Genomic DNA, 15,074 nt, shown 5'->3' with positions numbered 1-15,074 from the left:
TTAAGAGAAATTTGGCTAAGTACATAGTTGGGAGGGGTATGTCCTGGTGTGGTTTGATGAGACTAGACAGAGAAATGGTTTGGCATGGACCAGATGGGCTAAAGAGCTTGTATCTGGATCTGTGATGTATTCTATGACAATCAGCCTGCCTGAACCAAGCCCTTCACTCCCATGTGGGCCGAAGGGCCTGTAATGTGCTGTACTATTCTATGTTCTATGTAAGCCTTGCAGTGGTCAGAAGATTTGAGATGTGGACTATCTCAGCAAGCAGCAACATCTCCAAACACCAGAGGGAGCTCAGATACACTAAAACAAGGGATGCTACAGGGAGGAGAAGTTGATACAGGGATACTCATAATGGGATAGTGAAAGAGTGAATGTTACCGCCAAAGGACTGAAGAAATAATTTGGAATGTATTCACAACACAGTTTTTGTTTGTAATTGTTCCATGGGGTTCAGGTTTCTTAATCTAACACATCTCAAACTCATTTACCAAAGGGGAGAGATACTATGCAGTGCTTTACGTAATCACAGGCTGCTGAGGACAAGGCTGTTTCCTTGTGTTACTGGTTCTCATGGCTAAGCCCTACTGAGCAGACTGTTCTTCACCTACCAGATTCTCTGGCTTTTTCTCCTTCATGAAGAGGATATCAACACCTTCAACATTCTTTCGTCGCCCTCTCCTCCTCCTCGATGAGTCATCTCCTCTACAGGTGCCGTTTATCACCTGTCCTGTGACTGGATGGACGAGGCCTGCCTGCAGGATACCGGCCATGTCCGCCCTGAAAGCAGTCGAGGGGTCCAGTGAGCCCAACTTCGGGGTGCTTGTACTAATAATGACTGGCACAGAGCCAGGCGCCTCTTCAGATGCCTTTGAAAGGTCCATGGCAGTTTCCTGCCACCCATTGAAAATTATAGGAGAGCGAGTGAGAACAGGGACAGCCTCCTCCTGGCTCTTCCTCTTTGCACCTCGATCTGTCTCAAACTCGTATTTCCGCCTTCTCCTCCTCTGATCCCTCGGGAACGTTAATGCAAGTAAGCTCTCCTGCTATCCAAATAGAATTGCAATGTGTCAGCAACACTCATGACAATCTTAGAGAGAATAAAACCCTACAGCAGTTGTACACACACCAGGAGAGATGTAACCCACTTCACAGTAGATACTGACATGGTACATGTCAAGGAAATGCATCGACCGTCTCTAGCAAGGCAAATTCTAGCCACCTACCCCTGCCATTACTGCCAAGTCCCCAACCATTATTGTCCAAGAGGGGCACCAGCAAGGAGGAACTTAACTGGGTCAGCCACACAGAAGCAGTGGCTCTAAAAACAGGTCCAATGGATGTATAGCCTGTAGTGTGTGACTCACCTCCCCATTTCTAACAGTTATAAATTACCAGTCCGGAGTATAATAGAATATTCCCCACTTGCCTGGATGAGTGTGCTTCCAACAACTTCTAAAAAACTTGACACTATCCAGGACAAAGCAGTCCATTTGATGAAACCCTTTCCTAACGTGAGCATTGACTCCCTCCAGCAAAAGTGCACCACAGCTACAGTGTGTGCCATCAACATAACACACTACAATATCTGCCAGGACCACTGAGACAGAGCCTCCCAAACCCAGCAGCTCTACCACAAAGGAGAAGGAAAGCACGGAAGCAGCAGCAACCTGCACATCGCTCTGACCTGGAGATGCATCACTATTCCTTCATTGATGTTGGACCTGCATCTTGGAACTCTCTACCTAAAAGTGTTCTTAAGTACTGTCACCAAAAAGACTGCAGCGGCTCAAGGAATCAGCTCACCTTTCCAAGGGAATTAAAAACTGGCTTTGCCAGAAATAGCTCCCTCCCTCAAAAATTTCTTTAAAATAATCCGTAATTCACCTGTTACCCTAGGTTTTCACCTATGGCATGAGAGCACAGGCCATGAATGGGCTAGAAACCAAAGTTCGAATCTGTCTGATGTTCAGTGAGATGATCATGCATCGGTGACAATGCAAGCTATGACAGAGGGGAAGGACTTTCTGAAGTATGTCCCAATAAGCATGGTTCTGGCCTAACATGGGAAGGAGGAGAATGAGCCAGGTAGTGTGGAGTGAGGGAGGATTTCAGAGTCAGAACATCATAATGTTTAGTATTGTGAAGAAAGAAAGATCTAGACCATCTGCATATTTTGGGGATATAACAAGGCAGTGGGACTGATTGAAAAGCTGATGTGGCTGTTGAGGGATCTCCATTACTTATAAACATACAGGCAGACCCCAAGTTACGCCAGGGTTTCATTTCGGAGGTCTGCCCATAAACCAAAATTCCCTAACTCAGAAACCAAGTTTCCTCCAAACCAAGACCTGTGCATGTTTTAAATTCTGATTTATGAACTTAGAAAAATACTTGGGCAGCAGATTGGCAGCAAACGTATGATGTTAATTATTACTAATTAATTGAATTTCCATTCAAAAATGTCCTCAGAAATTGTATTGCTGAGTTCAGACTTTTGACTATTTCTGATTCTTACCTAAAACTGATGTTTGAACTAAGGATTTCTACTGTTGTTTGATCTGGGGAAGCAATATGAAACTATTTTATTGTGGGGTGGTAATACGTTCACTTCTTTAGTCTGCGTGGATTAATACGTATAGCACCAACAGTATCTTGGGATTTCTATAGACATCACTACTGTGTTCCTTTCATTGTGAGTATTTGATAAGGGGAGAAATCACTTAACATCTGGTTCTGAAAAACACTCACTGTTCTTTTGAGATGGTAGTGTAGTTTTTTCCCCCCAAAAGGCTGAACGATAGGTTATTTTTGACAAGGAAGAATTTGTGTCGACAAATCTCTGCAACTCAGATCTTCCAAAACCTAGGGTTGCCTGTGCAACATAATTCCAGCCTAATTCATCCCTGTGAGTAGCCCAAGGGACATATAGGTTCCTGACTCCTACCTCTTCACTTCCTCCTCACTCCACACACCACCCTCCACCTCTTGGTACCCTGTTACATGGGAAGTTAGAAGTTGCATTCTGAGAGGGAGACAGCCTGCAGGACTTGCCTTTGCAAAATGATGGGAGGAGACAGAGCTGTCAGCAAAGCTGAGAGTGTGTGCAGCCTGCAAGGGGACACTGAGGCAGCTCCTCACGTTCAGAGTCTCTGCTGGGGCCGCCATGGAATACATCACACCAGCAGGTTCCAGGTTCTGTTGCTGTGCTGACGGCCATTTCCCCTTCAGCACGGCGTGACAGATGTTGTCAATACGATTTATGATAACTCGATCCTAAGAGAATGAAAGAAGAAAAGTGCAACAAGTCAATGAAAAACTGTCAGGTCCAAGCAGAGAGATATACTCAGTTCCAGTTACAGGACAGAGTCAATGAACAGTCTGAACAGGTGTAAAGAAAGAGCTTGTATTATTGTAGAATTTTCCACAAAACATGATGTGTCCATCTTTAGGATCCCTGTCACCTGGGACCTGCACTCTTCCCATTGCTATCATCAAGAAGGTTCAGGAGGCTAAAGACGTGGAGTTAACACGCCAGGAACAGCTTCTTCCCCTCTGTTCATTCAGAAATCTGATAGCAATGAAACCATGAACACTACCTCAGTATATTTTCGCACTACTCACTTAATTTTATATACATTTTTATTGTAATTTATAGTTTAAAATGTATTACAAGGTACTGCTGCTGCAAAACAACAAATTTCATGACAAATGCCAGTGATATTAAACCTGATTCTGAACCTCTGCATATTCCGAAGTGCTTAACATTTAACAGTTAATGTTAATCGCAATCTCAAGATTAGCTTTATTTGTCACATGTACATCAATACATACAGTGAAATGCTTTTTTTGTGTCAAATCAAATCTGTGACTATTGTAGAGGCAGCCACTAGTGTCACCATACCTCCAGTAACAAGATAGTACGCCTACAACTCACTAACCCCAACTGTACGCCTTTGGAATGTGGAAGGAAACCCATGCAGTCACAGGGAGAACATTGGAACTCCTTACAGACAGTGGCAGGAATCGAAACCCGATCTTGTAGCTGGCACTGCAATACCATTACACTAATCGCTATGCTACATAAGGCAGCAAATTAAGTGCTCAAAATGCTCAGGTAATTTGTTTACAAGGTGCTGGACTGGATATAAATATTGGCCATGACAGTGGGGAGAATGCTATTTTCCAATTAATGCCAAGAGATTTTTCTCTTCATCACAAAGGATAGTTGGGGTCTCTATTTACTGACTCATCTAGAAAATGACATTGAAGTGCACTGGGAAGTAGTCTTATGAAGCTGGTGACTGTATTTGGACTCACCTTGGGCCACTCAGCTGAAGAGTACAGAGTTTTCTCCTGTAAGAGCTGAGCAATGGTCGGTTCTCGGATATCATGAAGGAGGGTGTCTTGGATCTCATCTTGGACCAGGCTGGTAGATGTATTGCTCTCCTCATCAAAGTTCTTCAGTGGGATGGCTGAGGAGACCAACATGCTCAATGTAACAACAGCTGGAGTTGTCTAACAAGAGTCAGTTATGACCCTGCTCAGAGATTTCAAGTTGAAATCTTGTACTGCCAAGTTATAAAGTTGAATTTCATAAATATGATAATCTGTCAACTAATGAACATTCATAGAAAAATACCACAAACAGCCCAGTCCCACACAGTGTGCTTGAATCAGTACAATGAGAGATGGGCAGTTCAATGCCACCCTGCTTGCCTTTGTCTCCTTGTACCACAAATACTGCACTCTAAGACAACTTTTCCTTCCTTAGGTACAGAAATTCAAGTTTTACTCCCGGCAAAATCATGTCCAATTTTAGTATGATTAGTTATTAATGAATCTATGAATGCATGGACACTACCTTGTTATTTGTCTTTTGCACTATTTACGTATTTTGTAACTTTTTGATTTTTATGTCTTACCATCTACTGTTGCCCCAAAACAACAAATTTTACAATATCAGTGATTATAAACTGTTTCCGATTTGTACACTCTAAATATCTTACTAACAACTCAAAAGGATATTATGAGGTTGGGACATGGCTGGCCAGAAAATCTCCTCATCCATTACAACCTCTACCTCTGTCTCCATGTAACATTTAAAACAATGGATCCATCGGATCTTCACAATAGTGGGACATGCAGCAGAGGCATGGCTGTTTTATACACACAGGTTTCTGTGTTATGGGTGTTTCTCCTATGCTAATAACATGTACAAATGCAGGTTATTCCTTTAAAATGTGCACTACCTTATCACACTTTGCCCTTGACACCAACTGGTGACCATTTTGGTTACTACCTGCTCTGATAGAAGGGGAGAATTCAGCCTCAATCATTCTGTTTGGCTGATATGTACCTGCCTTGGCTACAAAACCTTGAATGGCTTTACCTAACATTCAATAACAGATATGAAATTTCATGTCAGACCCTCAGGTTTTGATGGTGGAAGTAGGGGTGGGGACAGGTGTGAATAAGTATCTCCTGAACATCCCAGATGTAGCTGGTTTTAACTTTCAGGTTTTGCCTTGTCCTGGACTCCTCCTCAAGGGTTAATACCATTGTAGGGTAGTGTAATGGGTGACTGATGACATATAATGTTCATTAATAGAAACTGTCCTATATAATTCACAAATATAGTTATTGAGTTGTGTTCACTGTAAGAGATGTAATGACGTCAGTGTAAGGCGACTGCTTTTGGTTTGTTTGTAATGGAAGTAAAGGGCTGTAGCTTTTGTTTAAGCACATAACACTACTCTTGCATGTTTTATTAACAAAATCCCACACCATCACTCCAATTAATCATAACTCAGTTTGATCACTCCTCTAACCGGCTATATACTGGCCAGTGCAAGGCCAATGCATGCAATCCTCTCCCACATTTCAACTGGGATCCAGCTTAAGTGTTAATTCTCTTAGCTTGTAACACACAAACACAATGAGAAACATTCAAGTCATCTGAAGCAAACTCAAAACTCTAACAATTACTTGAGGAAATTTAGGGGAAATTGTCAGGCACTTTGAGCCTCATGAATTTAAGGGAAATTTGGATAAGTACATGAATGGGAGGGTTATGACCTATGATCTGTTTGCAGGTCGATGGGACTAGGCATATTAACAGTTCTACACAAACTGGATGGGTGAAAAGGCCTGATTCTGTGCTGTAGTGCTCTGTGACTCTACGACTATGACTCTACAATCCCTGACAGTTTTTTGATAGATTTTTTCCCCAGATTGAAAGGCAGCTACCTTCAGGTTGTGAATTATCTTCCTCAGACTTCTCTTCTGTTTCACAGAGACTGTCCTTCGTGCAGTCCTCGAGGAGATGCCTCACTGTCAGCTCCCTCTTTAAGGGAACAGTGCCTTCCGGGGCTGATGATGATTCTGGCTCATCTTCCGCTGCCTTCACTGCCGAGTACACAGTTCCAAGCGACTGTGTTCTGCTTAGCAGGCTTTTTGTGGTAACTGCCTCAAAGTCCAGCTGGTCTGATTCAGCCTTTGCAACAGTCAGGATCCCCACCGACTCTGCTGAGTTAGCCTCACCCACAGCCACTCCTTGCTGACTGCTGCCTGAAACCACTTCAGTCAGCTTGAAGCCATTGGCTGCTCCCGAACTAGTGGGCACAGCAGCTGACGAGTTTGATTCGGCCATCTGGCTAGCTTGGCTCCACATTTTATCGGTGCAATTGGTTGTAGTCTCTGTATGACACATGCTTGGACAGTCAATCTGCATGTTGTAAATGTGTTCACTCATGGGGCTCTCACCATCGGTAACACCTGTTGACCTCTGAGCCACTATACATTCATTTTCCTCTTTTATCTGCATGTTCTGTATGAGGTTGCACTTCAAGGTGGTCCCATGGGCTGCTTCCAACAAAGACTGCATTCCCGCAGCACCACATACTGGTGCTGAGCTATCCACTGGCTCCTCACCTACAGGCTGCATTTCTATCACACCATTGGATTTCACCTGCAGCACGTTTACGCAGTTCACTGGTGACAGGGCAACACCAGCACAGACAGGCTGCAAATTTCTCACTAGTGTAGGAACTGCACCACTACAAGGTTCAAGCACAGGCTGCTGTGAACTTTCTACTGCATCAGCCTCTGCACAGATACCACCTGTGTCATTTACCTCCTTGGCGTGTGCTTTTGGCACAGTGTAACACTTGGTCTGTGTGCAGTTGACAGCTACCCAGTCATTGCCCACCACCACCAAGTCAGCTTGGGCAGAGCTGCACTTGGTTCCAGAGTCAGCAGCATTCTCTTCATTCTTCACTTCTGAGCAGTCGCCCATTATTCCTGCCTGGGAGCTTGAATCATTCAGAGCCTCCTCCATCTTCTCCTGCTCCACATCCATCTGCTCTATGTTGTCCTTCTCCCCCAGAGTGAGCACGGTGGACGCAGGTGAAGCTGACTGGCTGAAGTTGAGGGACGACTGGCTGCAGGGTGCTGGCACGCTCTGGAAGTAGGTGCTCCCATTCTGCACGTAGTTTCTGTGCGCCTCCCGGAAGGAAAGCTGAGGATCATTCAGGATGTAGTAGTCTGTCCTGCTTAGACCGTGCTTGGCAGTGCCAACCAGGAGGTCGCGGTCATGTTTACCGCATTCCCACCACACAGGCAGGTACAGACTGGGCCGGCAGAGTTTTAGACGTTCATTCAGCTGTGGGCTCCGGAGGACTTGTTCCCGTACTTTGCGCAGCAACTCTATCCGGTACAGAGTCCTTGAAGCTCGTTCTTCAGTGATAGGCTCAACAAAGATGTTTGGGTCTGAAGCCTCTGAAACAAAAAAAAAGTGAGTTAGAAAATGAAGCCTGCAATTTCAATGTGCACAGGGCAGTCTGATGTTCATGCCTTAAGAACAGTGAACAAAACCTTTCCCAGACAAAAGAGAATGGAAATCCAAGAAACACACACAAAATGCTGAAGGAACTCAGCAGGCCAGGCAGCATCTATGGAAAAAAGTACAGTTGACGTTTCGGGTAGAGACCTATCGGCAGGACTACACATCATGCTTTCCATCATGAGGAGGTACCTGGATTCTCTCTCCACTGCCTGTAATGGATCTGTCTGCTACTTTATACTCCGCCAGATTCATGCTTTCAATACCTTTCCCAGGGCACAAATGGCTAAACAGGAGGTGTTTAAAGTGTTTGCAAGCAGGTTCGAGGTAGGAGACTAGTGGGTGGGTGGAATGTCCTGCTAAGGTGGTGGGTTATGTAGGAAGGAAGGGTTGTATTGATCTTAGAGTAGGTTAAAAGGTCAGCACAACATTGAGGGCTGAAGGACCTGTACCGTGTTGTTCGGTGCTATGTTCTAATATCCTTGCATTGTACTAGCTCTAATTCTACAGAAATGTCAAACATGTACACAAAAACAGAAATGGTAAACCTATACACACTCCCGTACTGCATGCTCAGTAATCAATGGCAAAATTCCAGCACTTATTCCACCTGCCACTATTTGTCATTACCCAAACTTTCTCCTTTTCACTTCTGAACAACTCCTCATCCAAAACATTAACTACTTTTCCTTCCACGATGCTGCCTGACATGATTAGTTTTTCCAATATTTTCTATTTCTTGTTTTTATTCTATATGTGCAAGTCTAACCTACTGGGCAAGTCTCACCATCATGCCAGGAACAACTTAGATTCCTGATTTAAGGGTCTTGTCCTGAAGAGTCGACTATTTATTCCTTTCAATAGATATTCCAGGCCTTCTGCGTTCCTCCAGCATTTTGTCTGTGTTACTCTGGATTTCCAGCATCTGCAGAATCTCTTGTATTTTATCATTACATAGACCTGGAGGTTTTTATTCCCATTAAGCCATTTTATCTCATCCTAGCATGGACACATCCTGTTCTATACCCCTCCTATCTTTGCTCCTAATAGAGTCAATCAGTAACAGACCCTTCAGCCTATCTAATCTGTGTGAACCATTTAAAAACTAATTTACACTTCTACCTTGCCCAGGTTGCACAATGGGCCAAGAAGCCAGGAGGCAGCCTGCCCTGGGGTTGGAGGCTTGTCTGTGTGAGTGAGTGAGAAAGCGATTTGTTTTGTAGCTGCTGTTGTTGTTGCTGCAAGTCCCACCATCTTGCCTGTAGCAACTTTTTACATAGATTTAGATATTGTGCTGATCCCCTTTAAGCCATTTTATCTCATCCTACCATAGACAGCAGACATCAGTGATGAATATTCAACACCCCACTCTTCTCTCATAATGAAAACTTGCACCCTTGCCTTGCCCAGATTCCACAAAAGATTGTAAACCCAAAATTTTGATAGATTTTTTGTTGCTTGACATGCCGAGTTTTTTCAGCATTACCTATTTTTTATTTCAGAATTCCAGCATCTGCAGTTTTTTTTTCAAATTTTCTATCCCGATGTGGTTTCTTTCACTGCTCTCACTTCCCTCACTGATGAACAGCCACCTGCCAGATTACATTGTGCCAAGCAATTGAACCGTAGGAACAATCCATCACACTGCTGAACTTCCCACACCCACACTCAGGGTCATGTTATAACTGACGGCATCCCTTCCTCTGCTCTGTCAGGAATTGGCCAACTCAGAAGATAGGAAGAAATGGTGCCACACTTCCTCAGCTAGTCACTACGTTTCTTCAGCTGGACTGAAATTCAACAAACTTTGTAACAATGATGTCAGAATTCTCACCGTCCTTCCTTTGAGGCAGCCTGCAAACATTTCGGCACATAGCCACGAAGCTTCGGAAATACCTCTCCAGACTCCCGTCCGTTTTCCTCTCCAACCTGGCAAAACTGCGGAACTGGTTCCAGTCAAACTGCTTCTTGTCTGGATCATATACCACACCAAATGTCGAGACTACACGGTAGAAATCTGTCTGCTCCCTCCTTGTCCACCTTAAAAAAAAAGGTGAGAGTGACTCTCTGAGAAAATGTAAACCAACAATTCTTTCTGAAAATGCCCCACTGTGAATAACCCAGATGATTGGTGAGCTGCCTTTGAAATCAGCAACCCAATTCAGGTTCAACCCTGAGCTATGTGTGTGAAGTTTGCACACCTTTCACGAGGTGCTCCAGGTCGTCCTCCCACCTCCCCAAAGAATGGACTGGCTTCTCTCAACTGGAAAAGTTCACAGCACAGATTTGTGTGTGATTTCATGCCCAGGACCATCTAGAGGCGAAGGTCAACAATGGTTCTCCCACAAAACATTTATTCTTGTAAACCATCAGAGTCCATTGTTCAAAGCAACCGTATAACATGCAGATATAGAGAAAACTCATGTATTTGACATATGTTCAATTTAATTCAATCAAATTATTCCAATAACAAAAAGTTCCATTGCAAAAAATCTGCATCAAAACCCATACTGTTTCTAAAAGCAAGCTGTTTAACTATGAGATGTTGCCTGTATAAATTAATAATTCTTCAAGTTTGGCCAAAACCCACAACAGCACAGTAGCATAGTGGTTATCACGAGCTGTAAGATCAGGGTTCGATTCCCACTGCTGCCTGTAAGGAGTTTGTACATTTTCCCTGTGACAGCGTGAGTTTGCTCCGGGTGCCCTGGTTTCCTCCCACATTCCAAAGACATACGAGTTAGGGCTAGTGAGTTGTGGGCACGCTATAATGGCGCAGGAAGCTTGGTGACACGTGCGGGCTGCCCCCAGCACACCCCCACTGATTTGATTTGATTTGACACAAATAGCGCATTTCACTGTATGGTTTTGATGTACATGTGACAAATAAAAGTATCTTTTATTTATTATAAAACAACAAGCTAAGCTGTAACCCCATTGCCGGCCATGCTTTTTCCCAGATCAGAAGAATCACAACAGAATATGAGCCAAACATTTACCTTTGCTGGACTTCCATGTTAATAATGTCCATTTCTGGTATCCTTCCCCAGATCTCATCCTGCCGATACCAGCGACGTTGGTTATTGCGAGCCAGCGATTCCATCCTCACCAGCTCCTTGCGATTGCAGCGTTGGTAGACGGTTATGAGGCGGCGAAGACGGGCTGTGAGCACCGATGCAACTGGCCACTGTGGACGGTCAATGTCTGTACCATCCTGACCTTGAATGGAACCAAAGGTTAAAGGTACTGGACAGGACGTCTAGGTAATCAGATCCTATAATATTCTACTGTAACAGAATTAAAATTGAAAATACACGTGGACTAAGATGTTAACTGTCCTGTGCTATCATCAGTTGATCTGCCACCTGTCTTCAGGAGTTTCGGCCCGCTTATGATCAAGACTCCCTCAAGGTGGTGGGCCAGCAGTGCTAAAGCACCACCTCCCACTGGTGAGCTTAACAACTTGGCATCTGCCTCTATCACAGTTGTTGGTCGCTTCCATCCAACAGATAGTCTACTCTTCAGGTAACTATGCAGCTACTGAAGAGTTTACAAAAGATGGATACACTGTCCGACTATCTGCCCCTCTGGACGTACTTGGTCCACACCCATGATGATCCTGCTTCTGCTGCCTCAGCTACAGCCCTGCTAGTTGACTTGATCTCTCTTCTAGTAAAGCCAAGGTCACGCAGCCACTTCTGGAAAGTGAACGCAATAAAGCCATGGCACCCTACTTCGAATGGATAGCATGAGACCTTCCACCCTCTGTCTCTGCACTCTGATCTTAATTCTGCATACTTGGTTAACTTGCGCTCATGGGCTTTAGTGTAATAGTGTGAGGCCTAACAGTACAGGAAAGAGGACATTCAGCCTTTCATACATTGGTGTTTGCACTTTGAACTGGAGGTGTGACTTTGTCCCATGCCTTGCTTTGTTCTCTTTACCTTCCAATTTCTTCTTCATCTTTCAGGATCTGAGAACTACAGACAAATCAAGCATTTCATGCCTAGCACAGCACACACAAAATGCTGGATGAATTAAGGAGAGATTGCTTCAGGTCGACCCTTCATCATTTTATGTGTGTTGCTCTGGATTTCCATCTCTTGTGCTTGTCAGTTAAAGCCCAGCTCATTGTGTCCTCCAAATGGGTGTCTGGTAGAGTATTTCACAGGACATTTCGCCAACAAGCATGGAGACATCCTCTGAAGGACCTTCATGCACCACAAGGCTTTACAAGAAATGTGTTGATCATTCCTAACAACTAAGTTTGCGTATTTCTAGATTATGAACTGAATTTATATTTACTTTTGCTATGGTGGAATTTGAACTCGGGTCTCTATATCTGGGTTACTGGCCACAACTGCAGCATCACCATTTTAATCCTGACAGCTGATAAACAGAAACCGTGGCGTTCCAGTTCACCACCCCCTAAAAGTGACAACAAGGATAGATAGGGTGGTAAAGAAGCTGTGTGGCTGTGGAAGAAAAATAGTAAGACATTGTGACAAATGCTAAGGGGTTAATGACCTTCTTCTAGTATGTGAATTCAAAGTCTCTAATCACTTATCTGTGACTAATGTACACTGTGTGACTGAAATGTGCTTTGTAGATGGGATGGGAAAATAACTATGTCTGTGCTTCCTTGTTCTAAGAATCATCACATGTCTGTGCTTGGGAAAGCCTGATACACTGTCCTAAGAACTAACACTTAAGAAAATGTATAACTGCTCAAGGACATATACTGCAACTTCGCGATTCGAACAAGTTGTAGTTGAAGTTCCCTCCTTTTTCAGATTTAAGTGCTTCTTGTCACGTACGCCTGGGGTATAAATAGGAGTATAATCCATTGTTGAGCAGAGTCTCAGAACTCCGCTTTAGGTGTCTGGGCTCTCCATGATATCATGTAATAAAACCCTTTAGTCTGAAACAATTCTCTGAGTCGGCCTGATCTATTCTATCTGCTGCTCCTGATTTTTTTCCACAACAGTGGCATGCTTGCTTTCATAGGTCAGGACATTGACTTAAAAGTTAGGAATTTATAAAAATCTGGTTAGCTTGCACTTGGCAGTACTGTGTGCCATTCTGGTTGACACAGTACAGGAAGGATATGACTGCAGCACAGACAGCGAAAAGGACATTCACCAGGATGTTGCCTGGACAACTTGGACTGAATGGTCTCTCTCTGTAACTGGATACCTGATGTCACTAACACAAGCCACTTACCTAAAATTGAATCCTCTCCTTTCTCCATAATTGCAGATTCAATGCAGGAGTTTGCGTCCTCCTGTAAGACAACACAGACATTAGAATAGCAGAATGGTGAAATCAGAGCTCATGGTACGAGAAACACTTTAAAACATTTCTTATAATGCTGTTTACATTGTAAACTCATGCTGAAATTTATGTATTTTTATTCTATTTTATTTTATTCTCTATCTGTACTTTAACCTTTAACTTTATTTTATATATTTCTTTATTTATAATTGTTGAATGTTATTTTTTGTTGCATTGCCCTGACCAACAGACCACAGCAAATTCCAGATACACCCTATCCTCGTTATATGCATCTTCAGAGTTATGTGAGGAACCTATTTCTACCAATGTCTCCTTAATCTGCGTCCAAAACTCACAGTTATGTGAGGAGCTCTGCTTTCCTGCCAGTACAAGACACGTGCGCACGCCTCACAGTCTCACTGTTGGGACGAGAAGCACCACTTTCCCGCCAATACAAGTCAGGTGTGCGCGCCTCACAGTCTCACTCCTGCCAGTCTCGCATTGGTTTTGGCAAGGTGTGGATGTGCAATCTTGAGCTCTTAAAACTTCTGTTGACTGTACCTATGGTGCAGTGATTTTATGCTTGAAATATTTAACTATGTCTCCTAAGCGTCCGATTTCATGTCCTGGGCCATCAGCAGAGCATCAGAGAACCACTTTAACATTTGAAAAAAAATTGGAAATTATAAACAGCGCATCATCAGGTAAAGGTAACACAGCTCTGGGACGCTACTACCGGGAAAAGAATTTTCCTAAACATTTGGAGTTTAAAGTTTAAACCCTTTAAAGTTCTTCTGTTGCTTGACAATGCGCCAGCCCATCCTAAACATTTGGGCAGCATTCATCGTAATGTAACAGTGCGTTTCCTGCCGCCTGAAACAACATCACTGATTCAACCACTCGACCAAGGTGTGATCCACATTCAAGTTTTTTTTATGGTGAACTATCTCTCAGATGCTGCAAGCAACAGATGATTTTGAAAATCCTGGGAGTTTACCATTGGTAAGGGAATGGTGGAAGTCGTAACACTTGGCACAAATGGGGATGGACATGGACCCAAGTTTAGAACGGAGTCAGCATTTCAGTCATTCCCTGCCGTCAACCCTTCTTCCCTACAAGCAAATTTATGCTGAAAAACAAAATGCTGCCAAGCAAACAACCCTCACCACTTTCTTCAAACCAGTGTCAAATCCTGCTGCTGTTCTGTGAGTCTTCCTTCACCCCGTGCTGTGCTCGATGTCCACCTTATCCATGTAAAGCTGCCCGACACCACAACAACCACTCATCTCCCAGAGCGAACACACCTGCCACTGTTGGTGAGTACTGTACACCCTAGTATGTTAACTTTCTATGATTTATTACATTGAATATTACCTTAAATTGATGAAATATAATCTAAATGTGGCCTTGTGGTACTGCTTTTGTGTCATATTGGTAGGAAAATGTGAATAAATTACAGATAAAACATACTTAGGAAGCCCTCTGGAACGCATCCCCCGCATATAACGAGGATAGGATGTATATGTAAAATGTATATGGTGAATAAAGGTGATGCTTGAAACAGTTTCCCACCCTCCGCTCCTGCTAGCCACGCCTACAGTGGCATGCAAAAGTTTGGGCACCCCTGATCAAAATTTCTGTTACTGTGAATAGCTAAGCAAGTAAAAGAAGACCTGATTTCCAAAAGGCACAAAGATAACACATTTCTTTAAAATTTTAAGATTATTTTTTAATTTCCATCTTTTACAGTTTCAAAATAACAAAAAAGGAAAAGGGCCTGAAGCATAAGTTTGGACACCCTGCATGGTCAGTACTTAGTAACACCCCCTTTGGCAAGTATCACAGCTTGCAAATGTTTTCTGTTGCCAGCTAAGAGTCTTTCAATTCTTGTTTGGGGGATTTTTGCCCATTCTTCCTTGCAAAAAGCTTCTAGTTCTGTGAGATTCTAGGGCCA

General features: G+C 43.5%; 1 protein-coding gene across 7 annotated transcripts in view; it reads right to left on the bottom strand.

The window, feature by feature from the left end:
• Positions 1 to 15,074, bottom strand: part of chd6 (chromodomain helicase DNA binding protein 6) — a 350,247-nt gene that overhangs the window by 45,210 nt on the left and 289,963 nt on the right. For 5 of the 7 annotated variants that reach the window (XM_073062265.1, XM_073062264.1, XM_073062266.1 and 2 more), the window contains 7 exons: positions 13,070 to 13,130; positions 10,846 to 11,065; positions 9,681 to 9,886; positions 6,253 to 7,782; positions 4,324 to 4,478; positions 3,058 to 3,279; positions 615 to 1,049 (listed from right to left, as the gene is read on the bottom strand). In XM_073062265.1, the coding sequence (XP_072918366.1) occupies positions 615 to 1,049; positions 3,058 to 3,279; positions 4,324 to 4,478; positions 6,253 to 7,782; positions 9,681 to 9,886; positions 10,846 to 11,065; positions 13,070 to 13,130 (2,829 nt within the window). The remainder of the gene's footprint in view (positions 1 to 614; positions 1,050 to 3,057; positions 3,280 to 4,323; positions 4,479 to 6,252; positions 7,783 to 9,680; positions 9,887 to 10,845; positions 11,066 to 13,069; positions 13,131 to 15,074) is intronic. The other 2 variants (XM_073062263.1, XM_073062268.1) reach the window with 2 other exon arrangements.

Source organism: Hemitrygon akajei, chromosome 11 (genome assembly GCF_048418815.1).
Source record: "Hemitrygon akajei chromosome 11, sHemAka1.3, whole genome shotgun sequence".
In the NCBI taxonomy this organism is placed as follows: domain Eukaryota; kingdom Metazoa; phylum Chordata; class Chondrichthyes; order Myliobatiformes; family Dasyatidae; genus Hemitrygon; species Hemitrygon akajei.
The sequence above is the reverse complement of the archived record's forward strand: the minus strand, read 5'-3'. Positions and strand labels throughout refer to the sequence as shown.